The 23,454-nt window shown below is 44.7% G+C and overlaps 4 protein-coding genes across 5 annotated transcripts; 1 reads left to right on the top strand and 3 right to left on the bottom strand.

The window, feature by feature from the left end:
• Positions 1-1,037: 1,037 nt before the first annotated feature.
• LOC102719919 lies at positions 1,038-3,961 on the bottom strand. The gene has a single exon (XM_006646138.3). The coding sequence runs from the start codon at positions 3,932-3,934 to the stop codon at positions 1,190-1,192; it is 2,745 nt and encodes a 914-aa protein (XP_006646201.2). The 5' UTR covers positions 3,935-3,961; the 3' UTR covers positions 1,038-1,189.
• A 5,670-nt stretch (positions 3,962-9,631) lies between these two features.
• On the bottom strand, positions 9,632-12,969 carry LOC102719639. Of its 2 annotated transcripts, none has more exons than XM_015839064.1 (9): positions 12,531-12,969; positions 12,082-12,161; positions 11,686-11,914; positions 11,254-11,408; positions 11,098-11,143; positions 10,628-10,719; positions 10,429-10,525; positions 10,251-10,307; positions 9,632-10,157 (listed from the first exon to the last, which is right to left on the bottom strand). In XM_015839064.1, the coding sequence occupies exons 1-9, from the start codon at positions 12,669-12,671 to the stop codon at positions 10,029-10,031; spliced, it is 1,026 nt and encodes a 341-aa protein (XP_015694550.1). In that variant the 5' UTR covers positions 12,672-12,969; the 3' UTR covers positions 9,632-10,028. The 2 variants fall into 2 exon arrangements, with proteins under 2 accessions (XP_015694550.1, XP_006646200.1); XM_006646137.2 differs by having other exon boundaries at positions 12,082-12,158.
• Positions 12,970-18,282: 5,313 nt separating this feature from the next.
• LOC102719349 lies at positions 18,283-18,831 on the top strand. Its single transcript, XM_006646136.2, has one exon. It carries the CDS (start codon positions 18,283-18,285, stop codon positions 18,829-18,831), a length of 549 nt encoding a protein of 182 aa, XP_006646199.1.
• A 337-nt stretch (positions 18,832-19,168) lies between these two features.
• Positions 19,169-21,534, bottom strand: LOC102719070 (aldehyde oxidase GLOX1-like). The gene is made up of 3 exons (XM_040520026.1): positions 21,088-21,534; positions 20,818-20,978; positions 19,169-20,725 (listed from the first exon to the last, which is right to left on the bottom strand). The coding sequence occupies exons 1-3, from the start codon at positions 21,532-21,534 to the stop codon at positions 19,558-19,560; spliced, it is 1,776 nt and encodes a 591-aa protein (XP_040375960.1). The 3' UTR covers positions 19,169-19,557.
• Between the last annotated feature and the right edge of the window lie 1,920 nt (positions 21,535-23,454).

The following is a 23,454-nucleotide window of genomic DNA, read 5'->3' as shown; positions in this document are numbered from 1 at the left end:
CGTAGCAAAGCACGGGTGTTTAGCTCGTCCACGTTATATTTTCAATATTAATTCAAATATCTTACCATTTTAACAAGATACTAGAGATACTATACTTTTCACTATAAACTTGCTATCTCTGCATGCCTAACAATTAACTTCCTTTCAGTTTGTGTTGGAAGGTTAACATAGAAACTAGGGGATCGTAAGCAATTCGATGGTGACGACTTCATTTGTCCGTTGCAGTGACATCAGTCTTAGCACATTGAAGTGTAATGGTGAGACTTAAACTCAACCTGTTTGGGAAGAGCATTATGTCTCATGCCAGCAGAAATAATATAGACCGAATCAGCTATGTTAAAAAAGAATGAATGTCACATGAAAGCCTTTATAGAACATCTCTCGTATATGTTCGTCTCCTCTTCTCTTCTACTCAAAACTTTATTTTCAAAAGTTGGTTGCTTATGACAAATTACTAATTATGTTTCAGGTGGACTTGGTACCTCCAAGTACTCCTTAGTTGAAGAACATTTTTTCCATTTTTAAAGGAGGTACATGAGGTACCACTGTTTTCTACGTAAAATTTGGTATTTTTTAGTATCTAAGGTAACAAGAGGTAGAAAATAGTGGTACCTCTTAGTACCTGTCCAAAGATGGTAAAATTGCTCCTAGTTGAAACTATAGTGGCGTCTCTATCCAACCTATGAGATATTTTCCAACAACTCATTTGAATTTCACCAATTTATAGAATCAGTTTCTCATTCGTTCGGCTCTTGGATTAGAATCATTTCGTAGGGCTTCAGAGTCATTTCTCTTATTTAATTGCCTCCTTGAGTTTTTATCCATTTTTCGGATTAGTAGAGACCAACTGCCCTAGGCAACACATCACATTGATTCCGTTGGGAAGTCTAGTTGGACATGCCAGATGACACGTCCCATATTATAAGAATTTCTATATTTATTTAGATTTATCCAAGTATCAATATATATATATATTTTATACATGTGTCTAAATTTATTAGCACATATATAAATCTAGACAAGATCAAAAAGTCTTATAATATAAAACCGACAGGAATACATTTTAAAATGGAACTTGCTCCCCTCACCATTTCACCACTAGTTATTTAGTAATGCTATTCAAATCGAACTAATTAATAAGTTTATGACGGATTATCCCATCTACGAGCGCCACGGGTTGCTAATCAAGTTAAGCGCTGGTGTCGAGAGTAGAGACCACCACCTTGTATCCATCCTGCTTCCTGTTCTTCACACAACACAGGAAACCACCCCCAAGCCGCTGCTGAAAGAAGAGCAGCACGGCCAGCGCCACCGCCCCGCACGGTATCACGACGTCCCACACGACGCTGAAGAGATCGTCGCGAGGGCCCGCGTACACCATGACGTCGTAGGACGTCGACGACATCCACCTCTGCGCGTAGCCCGTAGTCCTAAGCCCGTCGTACACGTGAGGCGCCGCGCGGATCGCCGTGCCGCCCACGTAGAACCACGGCGAGATGGCGTTCGCCATGGAGCCCGAGAACGCGTTGGACACGATCTGGGGCAGCAGGAAGCCGTCCATTATCAGGCCGGCGTAGGAGACGAGGTCGTCCGACAGCAGCGCCGGTGGAGTCGCGTCGATGGCGAGCTTTATCTGGGGCATCGGCTCCTGATTGTGGCCGTCGCCGATATGGGGGATCCAGATCAGCAGTGCTCCGGCGATGTACAGAGGCAGGCATATCCAGAGGGTGCTCCTCTCGGCGGTCCACTGCTCGTCTCTGCTGCCGTTCGGAAGGGCCGTCGTTGATCTCGCGGACCACGAGAGCTGCAGGAGGCGCAGCTGCAGCACGAACGCCACCATGGTGCTGGCCCTCAGCGCGAGCTCGTTCAGCTCGAGCGACCGGCCGCCGCTCGCCAGCTGAACGAAGTGCTTGTTGCTTCTGCCGCCGCCGTCGTCCACGAACATGGCCTCGAAATTGAGCACGAGAGGGATCATGTAACCCAGGGCCAGGACGGCGAGCATGGTGATCGACGTGGCCGGGAGCGCGCCGGGGTTCTTCTTGGCGTGGCGCAGCTGCAGGAGGAGGAAGACGCAGGAGAGCGTCATGGAGCTGACCAGCATGATGCGCTCCATGTCCATCCTCGAGAGAACCTCCACCACCTCCATGGCGGACTCCGCGCCATACACCCTAATCTCCAGTGTCTCGAAGAACAGGGTGTGGTTCTTCTTCCTCAGGCTGCTGATTGACCCAGCTCCAAGCTCGCCGTCAAGGGTTGCGAACTGGACGGTCACCAGGATCTCACAGTCCGACAAACCGTCGATCACTCTGCATCCTACCATGCACAGGGAACCCGACTGGGTATCGTAAACGCCTTCCGCGGAGATGCGCCACCGATCATGCTTACGCGACACATTCCGGGACGAATTCACGTGACGATACAAGTGGACGTCGAGTTCGTAGCTGACGCTCAGGAGCCTTTGCTTGTTCATCTCCGCCACCGCGTGGCGAGAGAACTCGTCGTCGGCCATGAACGTGCCGTCAACCATGGCGGAGCCAAGCGTGACCGGCGAGGCCTCCCCGTTTCCGTCTTGCGTCGTCATGTAGAAGTGGAAGGCGAAGTCCCGGTACGAGTAGTTTCCTGGGAGCTTGCCACTCCTCTGCATGCTCAACTCTGCCCTGGAGTAGTAGTGCTTCATGGCGTCCTCCACTCTCGTGTACTTGTACTTGATGTCGGAGTGGTTACCCCAGAAGCTGTCGGTTGATGACACTGATATCGTGCCGGACATGTTGTTGGTGTCGCCGTCGTCGCTCTTGGTGCTCGTGTTCCGGATCAGCCCGGCTATGGCGCTCCGGTCATGGATCGACCACTCGGCCGGGAACCAGAGGTTCATCCCGATGCCACAGTCGACCTCGCGCACCATCGAGCGCACGGTGCGGCACGCCTTGAGGCAGAGCTGGCTCCGGGACGAGTCCCAAGACCCTTCCGCGACGAGCCCCTCGTCCACGTCGACCTGGAAGCTACCGCTACGCCGACGCCACCACCGCGAGCCGTGGATGCCTGGAAGCATGCCGTCTGATGGGGTGCGGTCGAACACCATGTACGCGCGCACGGCGTCGTTCTCGTCGCAGTACAACTCTCTGAGCTGCATGCTGCCATAGCGTTGACGTAGCGGGGAGCCGCTCGACGCGCGTCCCGCCGCGTACGCCAAGGCATAGGAGACCCGGAGCATCTCGCCGAGGCGGCGGCATGAGAGGTCCGCGTCGAGCACCTGACGTGCGGACCGCACGGGGTCGGGTGGCGGCGGGCAGGTCCAGGATGAGGCCTCACCATACTTGTAATCACCATCGTCGTTGGCGTAGGCAACGAGGGTAACGTTGCCGAAGTCGGAGCCCGCTAGGCTGCCGGTGACGAAGGGCCGCATGAGGCTGGCGGGGCGCGGCAGCCGTAGGCGGAGGACGACGTCCGGGACGACGACAACCCCAGAGCCGTCCTCCATTGCGCGGGAGCCAGACCCGACCATGCAGAGCACGCCCGAGTCAGAGGCAGGTTCAGTGGAGTAGTAACCTTCCAGGTCAAACGAGACGGAGTGGGAGCTAAAGTTGCCATGCCGCCCGCGCCCGCTGGAGCGGTAGCCGGAGAGGCTGAGCGTGGCGACGAGGTGGAGGGTGTCGGTGTTGGTGGTGCGGGACAAGCGGCGAGTGAACAAGGAGAAGGAGCGAGGGACAGGGATGTGCTCGGAGCCGCCGAAGAAATAGCCGTCCGACGGCAAGGGGAGGTGATGCATGTCCGTGAAAATGGACTGGTCTTTTCCGGCAGCGCCGACGAGGTCGGCCGGCTTGGCGGGGGAGCTGCAGAGCGAGGAGTACGACGTGGCCGTGGCTGCGGGAAGAAGGAGCAAGAGGAGAAGGGAGACGCGGGCAGAAGCGCCGTCGGGTCTCCGTGGCCGCGCCATTTTCGAACCGGAGAGAAGGGACGTGGCCTCGGTGTGCTGCTTGGCGGCTTGATGTACGCTGGTTCGGTTGTTTTTAGGAGGATGTGCAACGGTCGTCGTCTACGCATGCTTGGAAAAATCGTGGCAGAGAAGCGTGTGCGCCTAAAGAAATTAGACAGAGACAGGCACATTGGTGACCAAAAAAAATGAAAAGAAAATGATGGTTGCGGAGTGCATGACTGTGTGGGTGCGGATGCAGCAACACGCCCTTAATTTTTTAGAACGTGAGCCCACGGTGCAGAGGATCTACATCCTTTTAGGTTTTAGCCCACATTTAATTATTTATTTTATTTAAAAACTTACATAATTACTATTTATTTTAATTGAATTGGATTTATTACGCTGTGTATATTAATTATGACTTATTTTTTAAAATATTTTTATAAAATTTTAAATAATATAAACTCAAATATGTTTAAGAAATCAGTAATATTATCTATTTAAATACGGAAATAGCAGTGATCAAAGTAAACGTCAACTGCACTCATTGCACTCGATAACTCTATGTGGAATTTGTCAGTCCATCGGACCGATAATGCACCATTTCCAAAAGGCAATCCACGACGCGAGGTGGCAAAGTTAATGCCGTGGTCAGTACGGCTTGGAAGTAAGCAAATATATCAACTTATCTATTCGCTACTACTTATTTTTATAAGCTAAAATTTAATTTGTTTAAGATTTTATTTCAAAGGCTTTCATCGTATTTTGGTATTTTAACCTTATTTTATATCTAAAAACACATATATATATATATATATAATTTTTGTTCATAACTATTATTTATAAATATACCCATGTGCTAACGCCGTTCATGTGGCAAGACTGAAGTCTTCGTTAGTTCACTCCTAAAACTGAAGGTGGTATTAGTAAAAAAAAGTGACGCTTATAAATGGTGGGTTTTGAAACCGAGGGAAATAAGAAGACGCGCGGATTAAGATGAGGTACTAGACCCTGATAAATTGAGTATTAATTATTATTATATATATATATATATAATAGATCAAGATGATTTTTTAAAAACGATTTTTTTATAATTTTTAAAAACATATATTAATTATTTGACACTTTGGAAAACGTTCTTATAGAAAACGAGTGATGTTTTCTCAATTTTTCTGCTCAATGATGCCTAAGGGCAAGTACAATGGTTCAAACAGTAGCAGCTGTCTATTTGATGGCGCCGTTGTCTCCCTCACGGCCAGCGTCGTCGTCTTCCCCATCCGATTTGGTGCCAAAGCAAGGTGGAAAGAAGAAGTTGCTGATGCTTCCCCGATCTATTTGGCGTGAAAGCACGACACAGAGAAGAAATCGCCTTGCCACGCGGATGCAATCGATCTGCCACCGTCATGGTCGAGTTCGTACAATGCCCGACCGAACCGTCTACTAGCCTGGGAGCATGAGTGTTGGCCGTCGACGAAGGAAGCGCCGACTCCTCTCTCTTTCTTTATTTAATTGCTGTCACGTAGAACTAAATCTCTGCATACATAGCTAAATAGACGGGGTTATCTCTGCGTTGTACTTACCCTAAGTGGTTGGGTCCAAAGAAAAGTCATTAAAAAGGAAGTAGAGAAGAAACCGGAGGAGAGTTTAATAATATCGTGAGGGCAAATACGAGTAAGGATACTAGAGAAAAACATATACCTGCAGCATAAAATTCCATAAAATCACATAAAATCGTAAAGAAAATAATAAAGGAATAATTGTAAATCTGAAACACATTTCGGAACACATACTAGTGAGAAATTCCTCCAACCCGGAGCGTGTACTAACGCATACTCGTGACTGACTAGGAGCATAAAACTAATTTGTGGATCTAATACTCGGTGAGGGGGAAGGGAGCTGAGCAGCCTGAGCTTGTGCACTTATTACATTCTGATGTTTTGCTTTCAGTTGACAATTTGACACTAGAGCTATAAATTAAGGAGAAGAAAAAATCGCGATATGTGTTCATATATGATCTAATAGGTGATAAGTGTAATTATTAATCATCAGGTGTTTATATACAGATTGTGTTTACGGTAGGGTGGTGAGCATTCCATTCCGTATATTGATCACATTGTAACGGAGCAAGATCACAATGTGACAGAGACACTTCTTTTAATTCACATATATTGATATAGAATTAATGGATTGTTAAAGATTTGTCAGCCCTCATTTTAGATTAAAAAAAGTGAACCTGCTGTATTCCAGTACGCTTAGGCTGTGTTTGGCAAATTTTTTTTTTGAAAGAATCAATATGAGATTGTGTTATTTCATTAATAAAAGTGGAGAAGAGTATAAGCCCCTAGGGGCGAAAACAAATAAAAGAGAAAGGGGAGGGGGAAACAGAGAAACGGGCACGTTAGGCTCTACATGTTAGGAGTAATTAAATCTCCAAGCCTCTTGGCGTGCCAGGGATCAAATTCTGGCCTCGTCTTTAATTTTTACCATAAGGCTAGTAGCCGAGGTCTCTTTTCTGTCGAAGACACGCCGGTTCTTCTCTTTCTAGTTGCTAGGAGCCGATCCCTCATATACGTGACAGAGAGGGACTTATTAGTGCACAATTAATTTAGGGAATATACGTGTGAAAAACAAGAGCGATGAGCTAACAATCTCGACTAAAGAACTCAGCCATAAGGCTTAGTTCGTTTGTGGGTGTTCTAAACTTCTTCTCTTCATTTTCGTACCCATTTTTTTTACAAACTATTGCTAATATTTTATAAGAAAGTTATTTTTTAAAATCATACTAACCTATTTTGAAGGTTTTTTAGCTATTACTTTGTTAATCATGCACTAATTTATTGTTCTGTTTTCCACATCGGGAGGTGAGGGCGAGGGTGGCTCCCAATCCTCAGGCAAGAACATAGCCAGCTGAGCACCTATAGCTTTGTGACCCCACCAAAGAAAAAAAAATCAAAACTCGAGGTTTTGTGTAGCAAGTGAAGAAATGGGGCCTCCTAAAACACTGCGTACAGTCAAAACAGTGAATCCTCTTTTAGCTAAGCAATGAAAAATGGCTCACGTAAACACGCGCAGACACAGATTTGTGTAAAAGGGCACCATGCTCTGTAATCAATAATGCCATCTAATGATCCTCATTGCAAGTTGATGTCCGTCTACCAATGATTACTGGCCTGTTGCCTTATTATATATAAAATATTCTGCTAGAGGATAAATTAACCAGCTGATATGATATGGGCTCAAAAAATGAGCTCCTCTGGAAATTCTCCAATCCAAGGCGTGTATGGAAAAGACCCTTCTATAAATGGCTGGACACCCATACATGTTCCATAATATTTTGGGCAAAGGTTGCGCAAGTCTTAGACCTTTCTGGTATTTAAGTGGTACGCCAGTCCTCGGGTAAATGAGTAACTCAAGAAGACAACCACCTTGTATGGATGAAATCTAAGGAATATGATAGAACCATGGAGATGCAAATTGCTCCTATCTTTAGTGTTGATGACATTATCGTTGTCCAAGTCCCATTCAAATTTCTGTTCCTCTATTGCCTCACTGCTATCATATTTATAACGGTCAGGATTTAATACATGATAGTTGATATCTTGTAAGGTCCAGGGTCCATCAATTTCAGGAAATGCTTGTCTTAGCACATAGCAATTATGATGCTTTGGTACCCACTCCATCTTGCCACATGATTCGTCAAGAATACAAACCCAGTATGGATGATCAACAAATGCACAGTACACCCTCTTCTGTGATTGTCCCAGATATATATTTGAATCATCATTCCGCCCAATTTCTATGGGTAGTTTAATTATTTGGTACTTACCATCTGACAGTGATATTCCGCAAATATTGGAAAGCTGAGATATATTAATAAACAATAAAATTGAATAGCATAAGAAACTAATGATATCACTCATCATTGAGTTTAGGGTTTAGGGTCTATGCTATGTGTTCATGCTCCATGAGGAAGCAAAGCACTACCATCTGGTGTTGTGTAAGCAAGGTCCCCTGGCCAGCCTCCTATCACTCTCTCTTCCCTTTTCCCTCTCTCCCTTCTCTTCCCCAAGGCAGCTGTGTCAAGTCCCTCGTGTTGTCGTCTTCCCCGTCTCCAATGGCTCCCTGTTGCCAGATTCGCCACCACCAGTTTTCATCTCCTAACCAGTCTGATTGTTTTTTATTGCCACCAATCCCGGTTGTTGATGCAAAAACACAACGACCTAGGAGTTATGCTTATCTCCAGTGTAGGTCCAAAGATGCTTCGGGTTCAAGGTTGCCAGTTGGTTTGCTCCTGTAACCAACAAGATAGATAAAAACAAATATTAGTAAATAATAGTCGATCGACCAATGAGCCGATGACGTATTGTAGAGACCTAGCCGATGCAAGCAAGTCGAATCAGTTGTATGGTATCAAATACTATTTATAAATTAAATTCAAACTAGATATAATCATGAACAATCGTTGTTTAACAGAACCAATCCTATAGGTCAAACCAAATCAATGCATCATAAGATTGATGGCGCTAAAATCAGCTATTGTATGGTTATAAGGTTTGAATAGCTAGCCGATATACAGATAAATATGAAAGAGCCTAAGTACACTTCATCTGCAGTATAGGCAAAGTGCATACAATCACCAATTTAGTCTTTTTCTTAAGTACAAGCAATTACAATAGATCGGACCCAACCGAGATAGTATATTTGTTGTCAGTCCTTAACGACCAAATTTGATCGTCAGTTCCGACATAAAACATACCAATGTCCACCACCATAACTTAGTGGTAGGGATTATTACTAACTACTTCCACGAGTGTTGGTGAATCTTCATATGCAGGTGATTACTTGTGTGAATTGAGGGAAAACACAACTCCAACCAATTAGAGGAGAGAACATGGATCAACGGGCTCACACAAGGAGGAGAATCGCCTAAATTTCCACCAAACACCCCAAACCGACTTGAGGACCCACAAAACTGTGACCCAGACGAAAGGCAACACAAATGGTCGAACCATGGTTGACTCCTCTCGGCCTCAGCTTCCACGTTGCGCCAATTACTGCCTTCTTGAAGTCAGTGGCGTAGGGCTCACGGTAGGAAACTATCATCTAATGTTGGTTTTGGATAGGTGGAGGCTTGAGAGGTGTTAGAGGGAGAATAATTACTTAGCATGGATAGGCGGAGGCTTAAGAGGTGTTAGAGGGAGAATATTCCCTTAGCATTTCCACTCTCTCAAGTCACATCAAAACTATAAATAGGCTTCATCCTCCTCTCTTCCAACTTGCACTAAGATAGATGATCATAAGCTACATTCCAAAGATGAAAGCTCTACTTACCTATTGCTTAGAATAGGGAGAGAGTGAGGGGAAGTCCGTAGGAGTGTTGAAGTTGTTGGCGCTCTCCTCCAAACTTGTATTTCGACAAATGCTTATCTTCATATAAATAAGTGGTCGTGATTTCTTTATGGTATTTACTTTCTTTTATTTAAATGAGGTATATTCTCATCCCTGTGCTTTTGCAGAGTGTCTTAGTCTTAAATATGGTACCGAGATTAAGGTAGTAATCGATAGCATAGACACGGAGCCTAGGCTAGAGTTTACCTTTGTTTATTGTGGGGTAGGCTATAGGAAATTATTTGGGTCTTGCCAAACAAAGGCATAACACACACATAATAAACAAAACATCATAACTAAGTTTTGCAACTGACAAATGATTAGTGATAGTGAAAGGGCATGTAGCCTATTGGTTGCAGTGACCTGAGTAGCACCCAAGGTCCTGGGTTCAAATCTCCATAGGAGCATGAATTTTAGATTGGGTATTTGAGGGACTTGGGCTAAGTTTCCAACATGAATCCCACTCTGTTCAGATGAGATTGTTGTCGATAAATGTTAAGTACACATTCTTGTGTGTGTTTAAGAAAGAAGCTCTGAGTTGCAAATGGAGGTACCATTACTGAATAGCAAATAACCTCTAGTCCGCAAGTATATATCCGTGTGCTCTTTACTAGGAAATATTAACAAAAAACTTCATCCTGTATTTCAATGTACAACACAACTATGTCGCTCCGACTTCCAGATCAGCTAGTTGGTCAACATGATCTCCTGCATCTTGGTGTCAAAATTAAACTTGGTCACTCTTGTTCAACGGTAACCTTGAACCTATGGCAGCAATGGAAACCCTTGGGCTAGGATTTTGAACTAGCACCAGCAACGGCTGTGAAGGACAACTTGAGTTGATCTGAGAAGTTCTCTGCAATGGTTCAAGATGTTAGACTCACTGATTTTTGGCGCTGGTACAGTAGGGAGCAAGAATAATTGGTTTTGTCAGTACAGTTTTGCATACCACTCCAACGTGCCAATGCTCTGAGACAAGGCCCTTGAAGTCAGCTGCATCCATTTCCTGTGTCGTTACATTCACAACATGAGAAACCTCAAACTTGTGCAGGCCAAAAAAATATTAAGAAAATACAAAGCATTAAGATTATACGCGGGGTAATCTTAAAATATATTTGTTAACGTACCACACTGTAGATAGTTGGCATTGCAATATCCCAAGTAGATTTCGTAAGGGGTACAAACGGAAGATGGAGTGATGCTTCAGGTATCCTAAAATTCCAACTGAAAATAGAAACAGGAAATGGATTTAGATCTGTTTGACCTCTCATTTGTTTGTCTTGCATTACTTTTTTGCTGTGTTGCTAAGCAATTATTTTGACTCACCCGATATACATGAATATGCAAAATTGCACCCATTCACGCACCAATACGCGAAACCAGTAGTTATCTGGTGTATCATCAGCCCTCATGTACACCTGAGGGGCACATATTGCACTATCAGACTTTAGAAGCACTGAAAAATCAAAGAAATCATACCAGAACAAAGAAAACTTTTACCATATTTAAGAATGTATCAGGAGGTATCATATTTTCTAACGTAAAATTTGATACCTTAAGATACTATTTACATGTAATTAGAGATAATTTCTCAACGGTGACAACTATACTATCTTTCAAAGATAATGAGATATACCATATTTTCTAGTGTTAATTTTGATATCTCCAATTGGTATTTATCTCAAGATAACTAGGCGTAAATTTTAGTACCCAAAGATAATGATAGAATTATCCTTATAAAGGATGATTAAAAAATTGCCCGAAAACAAAAGACCATACGTATGCATAAGTCATACCATGATGAATGCCACTAGTGCAACCTGCATTGTACCCTGAAATCTCCTGAAAAGGGGGAACGAGAAGGATCTAAGCACATGGCAGTTTCCCAGAAGTTTGGTATTAAAATGATTTCAAGAATATGATTAGGAAGACAGTAGACTAAAACGGCTTACTTGAACATTATGTATTTTGTGTTCAGTGCCCCATGTAAGGAATGCATATCTTCCTCCTCTATGAAATTCAGTTGTTCCCTTAGAACCAATAGGTTTTGGGATGTGCGGCGAAATATGATGTAAAATGACATAAAGTAGTTGATCAAAAGAAATACCTGCACCAAACATATGAAAGGTCAAAACAAAGACCGCTAACTTATAAATTTCCAGTCCTTCCTTGATACCTCTACTGAGAATCTAGAAGAAGGTACAAAAACGGCACAACACGACATTGCCTCCTCAAGAACGGTATAAAATCTCGTAGCATATCATACCCATGACTAATCCTATACGCCGGCTACTTTCAAAATGAAAAAAAAAGATAATGATAATTAATGCTAAAAAACACCACATTGCCAGAAAAATTTAATCATTTAATCAGTGAGGCCTTACTGTGAAATAAGGGACTGCAGCTTTGTAACCAATCAGGCTGAGGTAGAGAAGGCATCCCAAACCCGCGGTTGTGCGCCTCTCCCTGATCGAGAGACGCTCGCACATGATGCAGTAACCGTGTGAAATGAGCATGAACGAAACAAAGGAAGCCGTCTGGAAGAGAATCCCCGTCACATACACGCCAAATGACATCCACAGCGAACATGTCTGAAGGTGGACGCACGAGTACCTGCACACCACCTAAAATTCAGTACTTCGTTTGTCCCATGACAATATTTGCGAAGCTTGAACTAGAAAAGATTTTGCCAAAACAACTTCTGGGACTTGTTCGATCACAAGTGTTCAGAGATCAAAGATACCAGGTGTAATTTAGTTCAAAGACTTCAGATTGCTCACCAGAACAGAAATGAGAGTGCCATTTGTAGGGCTTTGATCAAGGGCACCAAGGCTAGGATCCACTGAAGGTTATTTGCCTGCTGTAAGGAAACAAAAATTGCTCAAGAACTAACTTGATTAAACGCTTGAAACAGGATTCAGAAACTGATTACTGCCAGTAGTTTAGAAAAAAAAATGGATAACTTTGGTGGAAGAATCATTGGTCCCAGTTCAAATTAAGCCATAACCAGTCAGTCAAAATAAGCCATGACCAGTCTTCTACAAACCATAATCAAATAACTGCAACAAAAAGACAGGAAGAACTCGCTTTGAAAACCATTTCGCCATGAGAATTCTACTCTCAAAAACACTACAATAGAGCAGAAGAACAAGCCACCACACCACCAAACTGTCAAACACACTACTCAAATTCAGGGCAAAACAGAACGACAATGCAGCAGGCACAATACCTCGAAATGGCGGCTCCTCCAGGAGCTGAAGGCCCAGGAGAAGCCGGAGGCCGCCCATATCGCCAAGAACCCGAGGTACAGCGACGGGAGAGGCTGGTAGGCGTTGCTCAACGCCGCGAGAGGAGACGACGCGTCCTGCATCTCCTTCTTCTTCTTCCTCCTCCTCCTCTTCTTCTTGCACAGGTAACCAAACCCCTCTCCAAGTTGCGGAGGAACAGTTACAAGTCCTTGGCAACCGAATAGAAGGGATCACAAGTTCTCAACTCCCGGGAGGACTGCTTGGATTTATGGATGGATCGACGAGAGATGCATGCAATGCAACCATGCAGGAACAGAAGCTCATGGAGCAGTAGCCTGGATATATAAACGGACTTGACTTTCATATTTCCTTTCTTTTATGCATGTCTTGGCCGATGGTTCGTATCGGTATTGGGTTTGGCATTTGGGGAAGTTGTGTGCCCCCCTTTTTTTCTCACCAGAAGCGTTATGGAGAGTGTAGGAGTAGTTAGGGTTGGTTGCTTCTTGGAGGGAAAATACTAGAGGCAACGTGTCCCTTGATGAATTTAAAAGGAGAAGAAGAAACTTTTTTAATTTATGGCGATTCTCTTCCTGTGTCCTTTTGACTTGTAGATGTATGCTAATGTTCCGAAGGCCTAAGGATTTAATTAGGGCAGAATGGAACTAGTATAAGCTAGTGTCTCAGACATAAAGAAAATAATGCTGCAAATATATTCACCCTTATCTCATGGCTTCTACTTATACTTATAAGCTAAAATTTGAATTTTCAACCTTAAATTTGGAGTTGATTTGGAGGTTTTTTATTGAAGTTTATTTTTCAACATTAGCTTTTAGATCGTTAGGAATACCATTTTTATTCAAAATTAATTTCTTGTTTGCAAATACATCGTTACAATCATCCCCGTTTAGTCCACACATCTGAACAAATACTTTTAATTATCCAAAAAAATGTTTACCACATCTAGTAAAAAATGTGTTTATATATCCTTTAGAAAATGTGCTTACCACATATAAATGCTTATCATACTGGATCATTTTACTAGTAGGTGTGAAATAGCGCAACTAAAGACCATGATGCAGAGAGAGAGAGAGAATGACATACCTAAGCACGCAGTAAGCGAAGAAGAAAGATCGTGTTTGCAGGTTTATAGCGATGGAAATGCCAAAGAACTCCCGAAGCACGCAAATCAGTTGCCTTCAGCTTTAGGGGACTTTATCGTAAACAGAAATGCAATGACATCACACGAGAACATGTATCCTTAACCGCATATGACGCAAGTTTTTCACAAAGATTAATTAATTAATCGATCGATTATTGTTAGCCAGAGTCAACATGCACATTAATGCTATCCTGTGGCCTGTTCTTTAGGATCGTTAACAATCGAGATAAAGGTACGCATCAGCACAGCAGCAGCTAGCGCCGGAGTTTAATCGGGTGGAAGTGTGGCGGATGGGTTGGGCTAATTCATCAGAGGAGGGCAGGGCAGGGCAGTTGGTGGCAGTAGTTGCTCACTAATTCCACGTCGCCAAGATGCCCTCTTTGACTGCCTCGGACGCTCGCGCATTAGGTAAACCAAACCTCAACGAGACGGATGCCGGTCTCGATCTCGTGCGGCCGGCACCTACGAGTCCGAACTGAAGCAGAAACACGTACCGCAGTGCTCGTGTCAATAGCATCCTTACCAAAAAAAAAAGAGGTTCACATAATAACATATGTAATTTCGCATTTTAATTTTATTGTGAAGATATGTTTGAAGCAGTGATACAATTTTTACACTCCTGCCTCCTAACTTGATCAGATTTATAGGAATTCATATATCCATAAAACAAGCATGGTGGATTCTTTATATGACCTCTCAATAGTATAATAAACCAAATATATGAAAATTTTATGACTTATTAATTTCTCTTCTTCACTCCATCTTTATCTTTTTTTCTCTTATCTGTAAGTTATTAGTGTCATCTTCTCACTATATGTATAGTGACATTATTCCATCTACTAAAGATAGCATAGTATATCAAATAAAAATATTCATCGTTATAAACACTTCATCAGTACCTGGTGTCTTATATTTTGTTTCTGTCTTATATTTTGTTTCATTTTTGTTGCTTACGGTTTGACATCTGAGGAGTCCAACTAGAAATAAAATTTAGGAACATCTGAAATCCAAATTAAAAATATGTCATATAAAGAGAAAGAGTCCACATTGAAATACCATTTAGAAGTAAAAAGAACAAATTTAGAAACAAGACCTGAGATCAGCCCAAGCCCGACAATCATGAAAAAGAAAAGCTCAAAACTGGCCTGATCAGGCCGGGCCAGATTTTTATGGTTGTGCGTTTTGGGTTTTATGGGTTATTTCAGGTTTTTCATAAATTTCAGGCTTCAATATCTAGGATTGGGTCTGGCCTGGTCCATTGTCGGGCCGACGGGCTGGGCCTAAGTTCAACAGACTTAACCATGATAGCACCTACCCGGGTCATATATATCCACTCGTATGAAACACTGCTCGACAAAAATATGTTACTAACACACACCGTGTCTTCTTCCCGGTGCATATGTTCAAACACTAGAACAACAGAGGAGGCGATCTCGTTTCAGGCCCTTATTTAAAGGATTTGTGAACTACATAATAGCTAATCAAGTGCGTTAAAATATTGAGGAATGTTACTGTTCTTAAGTAGGTATCGAGAGATACCAAAATTTTAATGTGGTACTAGGAGATATGAAATTTTACACTAAAATTTTGACCATGATAAGTAAATAATATTGGAAAATTAGGTAAATTTCAAAACTCTTAATAACCATGATAAGTAAATAATATTCGACAACATTATGACCTCACAAAATTAATAGTTGAGCGCCATCTTTCCTTGCTTCATGTCATCATCACAAATTCTTGCACAATTGATTTAAAAAATTAATCATGTTGCTTTGTTAAACTCAACTTCCACACCATAAGAAACTCTTATCTTGATAGTAATAGGGTTTTAGAGTTTATTATTTTCCTCAAAAAGAATAAATGCTTAGTTTTCCTTAACCGTCTTAGGACACGTTATTGCTAAAACAACAGTACACATACACATTTAATCATGCTTCACAGACACCATGTAAGCTAGCTATTACACTGAAATGAACATTTTACAAATTGTTACGTTCGATTGCACCTGACTCATAAATTTGTATATGTTTACTATGTTATTATCGTATATTACCCTTCTCTTAATCGATCATCCACGTTGTTACGTCTCTTCATACCTTAACGTATATCGTAAACGCCCTAACGTATCACTCTCTACAATGAGAGATTGCGTGCGTGCAGTAACCTAAGAGCAAGTTCAATGAAATAGCCAACTACTGACTCCAATTCATCTATAATCAATCTAATAATCAACCAATGTATACAGTAGTTACCTATAAAACATATACTATCATATCACACCTGTCATACGCATATTATATCTTAAAGTCCATGCTACGGCTGACTATAAATTAGTAGCATACTTATCTTCTCTCCCCTCTTATTTCTTTAAAATATAATTATAGCTGGCTTATAGCCTGCTACTGTACCTGCTCTAAGCTAAGAGTATCTCCAACAGCTCATCTATCCCATCCTTCATCCTAGAAATAAAGGATGGAGAGTAAAATTTGAGCTCCAGCAGAACATTATCTCATCATCTATTTTTAGATGTCATCCATATTAGGAGAGAGAAACTCTATATTTAGATGTTCTCTCTCAAATCCTTCAAATAGATACGAAGGATACCATATATAGATAATCTGCTAGAGTACAAAGAAATATAAAAGATAAAAATATTTTAGGTGATCATTCAAATAAAGATAAAGATATGAATGGCTTAGACGAGCTGTTGGGAATACCGAAGCTAGCGCGGCTAGCTCCCCGGCCGGCACGAGGCCACGCGCGCAGTACGTAGGCCGTGGTGCGGTCGTGCGCACGCGCGTCACCGAATTCCCGGTCACGGCACTGGCACGATCGATGTAGCCTGTAGGCATGGAGGAGGGCCGCGCTTTGCTCAACAAACCACACTGTCCTATTGGCCGGCAGTCCAGCCCGCCCCCAATGCACTCATATATACTAGTACCCTCCACCAAAACCCATCATCATTACACAGACAGTAACTCAAAATTATTATTATAAGATACGAATACGCAAAATGCTACGTATATAATCTTTTTTCTGATTTTAGTACGACCAAACGTAACGATGCGAAGGACCTGAGAGAAACGTAACTACGTTTATGGGCCTAAGCAGAGAGAGAGTGTGTGTGTTACGGCAAACTATAGCAAAAGAGCTTGTTGAAGTAGACCATGAATTGCATGCTATTGCTATAGGATAAGTATACTTGCTGCGTTAATCAGGCCACAAATGCAAAAGAGCAATCGTCTCTAACAAACTAACAACAAACCATATATATCTCCGTCGTGAATTGTGCATTGAGATCCGTGCTACCTTAAGTACAGTAGGTTGTATGCTTGCTGTATTACTTCTATTTGTGGGTGTCAGACAAATTGAGCTGCCAATTGTAGAACCATTGGCAAAAGTAACAGGTTGTGTATTTGGGACTTTGAATACTGTGGCTTCGTGCATATGAATTATGGAATTTCAATTTCGAACTTCATATTTAAGAATTCAATACTTGTGCGATATATGTACGACACACATTTACATATACCTTGGCACCTTGCCTAGTAAGCAAAGATCAAACATAGTGCCGAAACAATCTCTGGTTGCAGGTTCACGTCTACAATTAAGATCATGATGATCATGGATAACTTCCTTCCAAGGGAGTGTTCATCTAGGCGTGTCCGTGTGGGGTCTCCTGTTTTTCGTGCCTGTTTGAGTCCCGATCAAGCGGAAAGCCCCTTGACGAGGAGCATGTTTGCCGGAGGCCAACTTTTCTGCCCTTTCACAACAGCGCCCTCTGCATCAGTAATTTATTGGCACACTTCTTGCCACCTTAACCTCAGTGTTCCTTCACCCCTGCCGCACCGAACAGAATTGTTATCTCTCAGGCCCGGTTCGGTTGGAAAAAAAATTTTGGGATAGATGTCACATCGACGCGTACGGTTATAAAATTAAAATATTAAACATAGTTCAATTATAAAATAAATTTTAGATTATGCCTGAAAACCGCGAGACGAATCTTTTTGAGCGTCAGCACATATTAGTTAATCATGTACTAATTAGGCTCAAAAGATTCGTCTCACAATTTTCTCCATAAGTATGTAATTAGTTTTAATATTTATATATATTTAGGTCTCTAAAGATTCGATGTGATGTTTTTGAGAAAAAAATTTAAACAGGGCCTCACTCTTCCGTTCTTTTCCTGTGCCACCATAGGTCCACAGGTGCTAACTCGTTTACTTACCCTGTTCAGGAAGCTAAAATCACCCCTTTGCTCAGGGCACATGTATATATATATATATAGCCATGGCCTCTTTTATCTCTTATGTCTTGCACACAAACTCACTACATTGTTGGTGTGTTAATATGTGTACAGAGTTCTAATGCTTACACAGGTAATTAACTCATCTAGTCATGCAAAATTGTTTATGCATCTTCAGTTCAAAAATTGTTTTTTTCCTTCCTTTTATTCAACAATCTTGTGGCGACTTAATTCTTGTAGTCCTTTGATTTTCTGATAGAAAAAGTCAGGTGGCAAATTAGCAGAGCTCCACATTTCGCACAGAAAACGTAAAGGCGAGCCAAGAATGGAGCATGCCGTGCAGTTGCCGCAGTGCATCTTCTTCGACCTCACCGGTGCGCACCTCAGATGCTTCGGCCCAGCTCCGGCCATGGAGCAGACAGGCGTCCCTTACGACACTCAGCTGGCCATCGGCTTGGAGGCGCTTCACCGAGCGAGGCTGCCGCGGACCGGTGACATCGTTGCGTCTCGCCCGGTCCACCAGGTTGACATGGCGGCGATGGTGCTCTGTGATCGCGCTGCACAAATCGGCGACGATGACGACGGCGGCGGCCCCGACACCGTGTCCGACGCAGGCACGTCCGGTGTTGGGGCGGTGGATGAGGAGACGGCCGGCGGCGAGGCCGAGGCGGAGGACGACGTGGCGAGCTTGGACGAGCTCTTCTTCGACGAGACCTTCGTGAGGAAGATCGATGCACTGGCTGAGCTGGTGGGCATGGAGGGCGCCTACCAGCCGGCGGCTGTGCTAGGTGAAGTCGTTCGTTTGATCCAGGAAATGGAGCGGAAGACCGGGCATTGCCATTATGCGAGTGCGACCAGGGCCGTTCGATCTTGATCGGACCGCGTCATGGCATGGTATTAGTTTTTCCTCTTATTTTCTTTGCCTTCTTCGGGCTGTCGAGGGCCTGCCGCTAATGTTGGTTTAGGCTACTGTTTATTGTATCGAATGTTTGTAGAAAAACAAGTGCACCAGATGGACAGATGCAACCTAAATCATTAGTTGAGAATTCATGTCTATTCTAGCATATGCTTCACCTATGAGTGGGGTATGCAGAGAACTGTTCGTGTCGCTCTCCTGGAGCCCGTAAAACAGGGGAGCAATTTTACGGTCCTTGAGTAGGTACCGAGATACCAAAATTTTAATGTAAAATTTGATAATTTGTCGTACCTAAGTATCAATATAATTGTGCGTTTTTTCCACTCTGGTACTCGGTATTGCAACTTGCAAGATTAAAGCACCAGTTTTATTACATTTGGCTTGATCAATATCCGTACCTTGCTCCAAACACAACACTATATTGCAAAGATTATACTCTTCCTTTTACCGAGGAAAAAACACACCACGAGGTTAAAAAAAATCGCGGCGGAAACATTCTCTCCTATTTTGCGGGCATGCGGCTGCTCCGTGCCACTAGCTAGCTATAGCCAGTATACACTAGCAACGTCGTGTCAAACGGCAAGCGCGGGGGTGGAGATGCAATGCACGCGCTCCGTGCCACACTACGCACACTGTAAAATCATCGTGTCAGACGCGGAGAGAGTCACGTTACGTTCTTTTTTTTTACTTGTGTATCTTCACCCACGCGGCCTTGCTCGGGACCCCCTTCGCCACCACGTACACCATGTAGTACCCCGGCGGCGCGAGCTCCGGCTTCGGCGGCGGGTCGACGGTCACCGTGTGCTGTCGCCCCTGCGCGGCGAACGCGGCGACGGGCAGTATCAGCAGCCGCTGGTTCATGGAGTACCCGTGCGTCGTGAACGGCGGCGCGTACATGGTCACCTTCACGTCGGCGTTGCCCACGGCCTGCGCGGGCGTCGCGAACCGGAGCGTGAACCTGGAGCCGTACCGCATGCCGTCGCGGGGCAGGGAAGCCGCGTCGATCGACGGGCGGTTGGCCGCGAGCTGCGGGGAGAGGTACGGCGGGGTGAACCGCTCCACGCGCACCTCGGTCGGGAAGTCCACGCCGCTGAAGTTGTAGGCCGTGTTGGTGTTGCTGCCGGCCACGAGCACGGTGGCGTCGGGGAGCACCGCGCTGGTGGCGTGGTACATGCGCGGGACGGTCGTCGCCGTCAGAGCGCGGAACCGCTTTCCGCGGGGCTGATGTGGCGAGTACAGGACAGGGCTCAGAACAGGCTGCCGGCCGAAGCCCCAGCCGGAGCATCCCTTGGCTGCGCCGTTCAGCATGAGCAGGTCGCCGGTGGGCAGGATCAGCATGTCGCCCATGACGCGGGCGACGGGCATTTGGTCGAGCGCCCACCGCGCCCGAGGCTTAGACGGGTTGATGCGCGCGCAGTCCCGGAGCGCGGGAGGGAATGTGCTGCTCTCGCCGAGCTTGAAGGAATTCTTGGTGGCGCCGCCGCAGACGATGACCTCCGCGCTAAGGCCGACCCCCCGGCGGAGGTCCAGGGGAAGGAGCGCGGACATGGCGGACGCAGGGTAGTTCCGAGCGCCGGCGGGGAGGATCGGAAGCTCGCGCACGACCTGCCCGCTCCCGTAGTCGAACACGACGGAGCGGTCGTTGACGAAGATGAAGAGGTTCCCGTCCGGGAGGAGGTAGACGAAGGGGTACAGGTTGTTCTCGTCTTCGTCGGTGGTCTCCCGGAGCAGCCGGAGGGGCATGGTCTTGGTGTTCACTTGACCGCCCGGCGGGACGAACTCGTAGCTGAACGCGCGCCGCCCGCCGATCACGATGAAGCCGCCGTCCGGCAGCACAAGCTGCGTTGCGTACCTGCTCGACCCCTCCGCCAAACTAAATGTCAAATCCTTGTCGAGTTTTGTAACGTCAAAAATTACCGTCTCGATCTTACTAATGTACTATACCATCTTCCTTCGGCAAGGCTCTTGGGAAACTCCTTCCAGTCGCAGCGGTCGCACGCGCCCAGGTACCTGACAGATTTGTCACCTTCGAAGTAGCCGCCAGTCTGCACGAGGTTGCCGTCGACGTCGAATGCGCCCGACGAGCACCACGTGTCCGTCACGATCTGCAGCGTGCGTGGCGTGCGCCCGAGTCGTGGCGTCGTGAGCAGCAGCGACCAAACCGGCGGAAAGAACGATGGAGCATCTCGGGGGGAGGAGGTATGATCGATTAACCTTGAGAGACCGGAGCGCGCCGGTGTTGTAGTCGAACTCCACGGCGTGCGCCCAGCAGTCCATGGCGCCGGGCCGCCTGCTTCGGGTGTCGGGGCGGCACCCGCCCACGGGGAGCCTCATCAGCGACCGCCCCGTCGTAGACGTGTCGAACATGACGGCCTTGCCGTGGCGCATGACCACCAGGTGCATCGCGGACACGCCCGAGTTCTCGCTCACGACGCTCCACGCGCCGGCGAAACCCGCGGAGGTGTCGGCGGGGAGCGTCACGCTGTCCAGCGCCACCTTGCTGGGCGCGGGCCGGGGCGGCGCCCTCGTGAGGCCGCTCGCCCCGCCGCCGGTGGCCAGGAGCTCCTGCTGCCCGCCGCCGCCTCCACGCGGGGCCGCCTCGACGGCGGCGAGCAGCGCGGCGGATAGGACGGAGGCGCGGAGGAGGAGGAGAGGCCACATCGTGGGGACGGACGATGTCATGCGCGATGGTGCACTACCCTCCCCTTCCATGGTGGCCATCCCTATTGATCTCCGACTTCGCGAGCTTCTAATTCTCTAGCGGCTGTGCAGTGCTTGCTTGTTTGGGCGCGCGGGGAGCACGTGACGGCCTATTCAAACATAGACATTTGTGATTTGTGCCTCGTGGGCGGGCGTTGTGGTTCCCGGCTTCGCGCCAAACAAACAGGCGAGGGTGAGAGGGAGAGGGAGAGCAATACAGTTTGCGTGTTTGACGGACCGGACCAAAGTTCCATCCGAAAGGAGCCCATGTTGTAACAACACTACTGGGCTTAAACCCGAGCCTTGCACAGGCCGCAATGGGCACAACCCGAAACCATCGCCTCTCAAATGTACCGTGGTGCGGCGATGCCTGTGGATCGCGTGATCCGCGTTTATTTATTTTTCAAACTAACACAAAGCTAAAAGAGCTGCAATAATATTTATTTTTCAAACTTTGTACACCACTTTCATATACTCTGAGGCATTTTTTCTCCCACTTCCATAAACTTTAGCAATTATTACATCAAAGTTAAGGTTTTTTTGGGGAGAAATACAGCGAAAAAAAAAGTTCTGTGGATGAAGGGAGTATATAGTAAACGATAATAATTAATTGCACTTGTGTGAACCATGCATCACATGATGGGCCTACTGCACCTGAAGTCCTGAATATATTAAGTGATCTTCTGCATGGTCAGTCGTTGGTCACGAATTAAGAACGGGAATGGTCATAAATTGACCAGATTTTTGAAGACGCTATTGATAAACCTAGACTAGTGGCCACGCCGGCGCGCTCTGTTTTGTGCTCTGTTAATTTACCACCACATCGTTGACAGCCTGCAAGTCGATCGGTTAAATGATTATTGCCCCACCGGCACCATGCACAAACTAAACAAATCTTTTGAATACTTTTTCCGGTTCCGTAATTCTTACCCTTTTAAACAAGGGGCTGGTCCAACTATTAATAATATTACTATTAAAATTTTAATTATTAATAACATTTAAATATTTAGTTTAAAAACAATATGACAATATTTATAGGTGAGCCATACAAAATAAATTAATAAAAGTAATCATTTTTATCTTTATATCTTTTAAATAGAAATATCATGGGCATACGTAAATTTAGAAGAGCTAGCATACTATTGTACAAAACCACAAAATTATCAAACTAGTGGAAGAGTACTTTGCAGTGCATGTATACACTTAGAAGTGCATGCGAACGATAATACTAGCTTGTTTTGCACCATTGTACACAGCATCAGCCAAGACCCAAATATCAATACCCCAATTATATAACAGGTGCATATATAGCTACTCAAAAACCATGGGGTAAATCATTGAATATTTGAATGGATGTTTTATATGCATTTCCATGCTGATAGCGTTCCAAAGAACTTGTGAGAGTACGAGTGCGTTCTTTTAATCTCACCTTTTTAAGGTCAACCTTTTAACGTTATATTAGTTAATTTCATCATTTATACTATTAAATAGCTTCTAAAAATTCAGATAATTTTCCATCCTTCATCTTTCATCTCACAACAAATTTGGTGTTCATAAACGAAAACAAAAACTGTAGATACAAGAAGTGTAATCAGCTGGATATAGAACCAAAAATGAAAACGAAACTGCAGAAATAAAGTATATACTTCTTTATTTTATTTGACGTTGTTGACTTTTATATCTATCAGTGTTTGACCGTTTGTTTTATTCAAAAAGTTTGTACAAATATACAAAATTATGTCATTCTTAACATTTCTTTAATTAGTAATAAATCAAATCATAATAAAATAATTGATAATTATATAATTTTTTTAATAAGACAAATGGTCAAATATATAGACCCAAAATTGAAAACCGTTGAATAAAAAATCAGGAGTATTT

Source organism: Oryza brachyantha, chromosome 1, assembly GCF_000231095.2.
Source record: "Oryza brachyantha chromosome 1, ObraRS2, whole genome shotgun sequence".
Taxonomy (NCBI): domain Eukaryota; kingdom Viridiplantae; phylum Streptophyta; class Magnoliopsida; order Poales; family Poaceae; genus Oryza; species Oryza brachyantha.
Note: the sequence above shows the minus strand (reverse complement) of the source record. Positions and strands in the feature narration are given on the sequence as shown.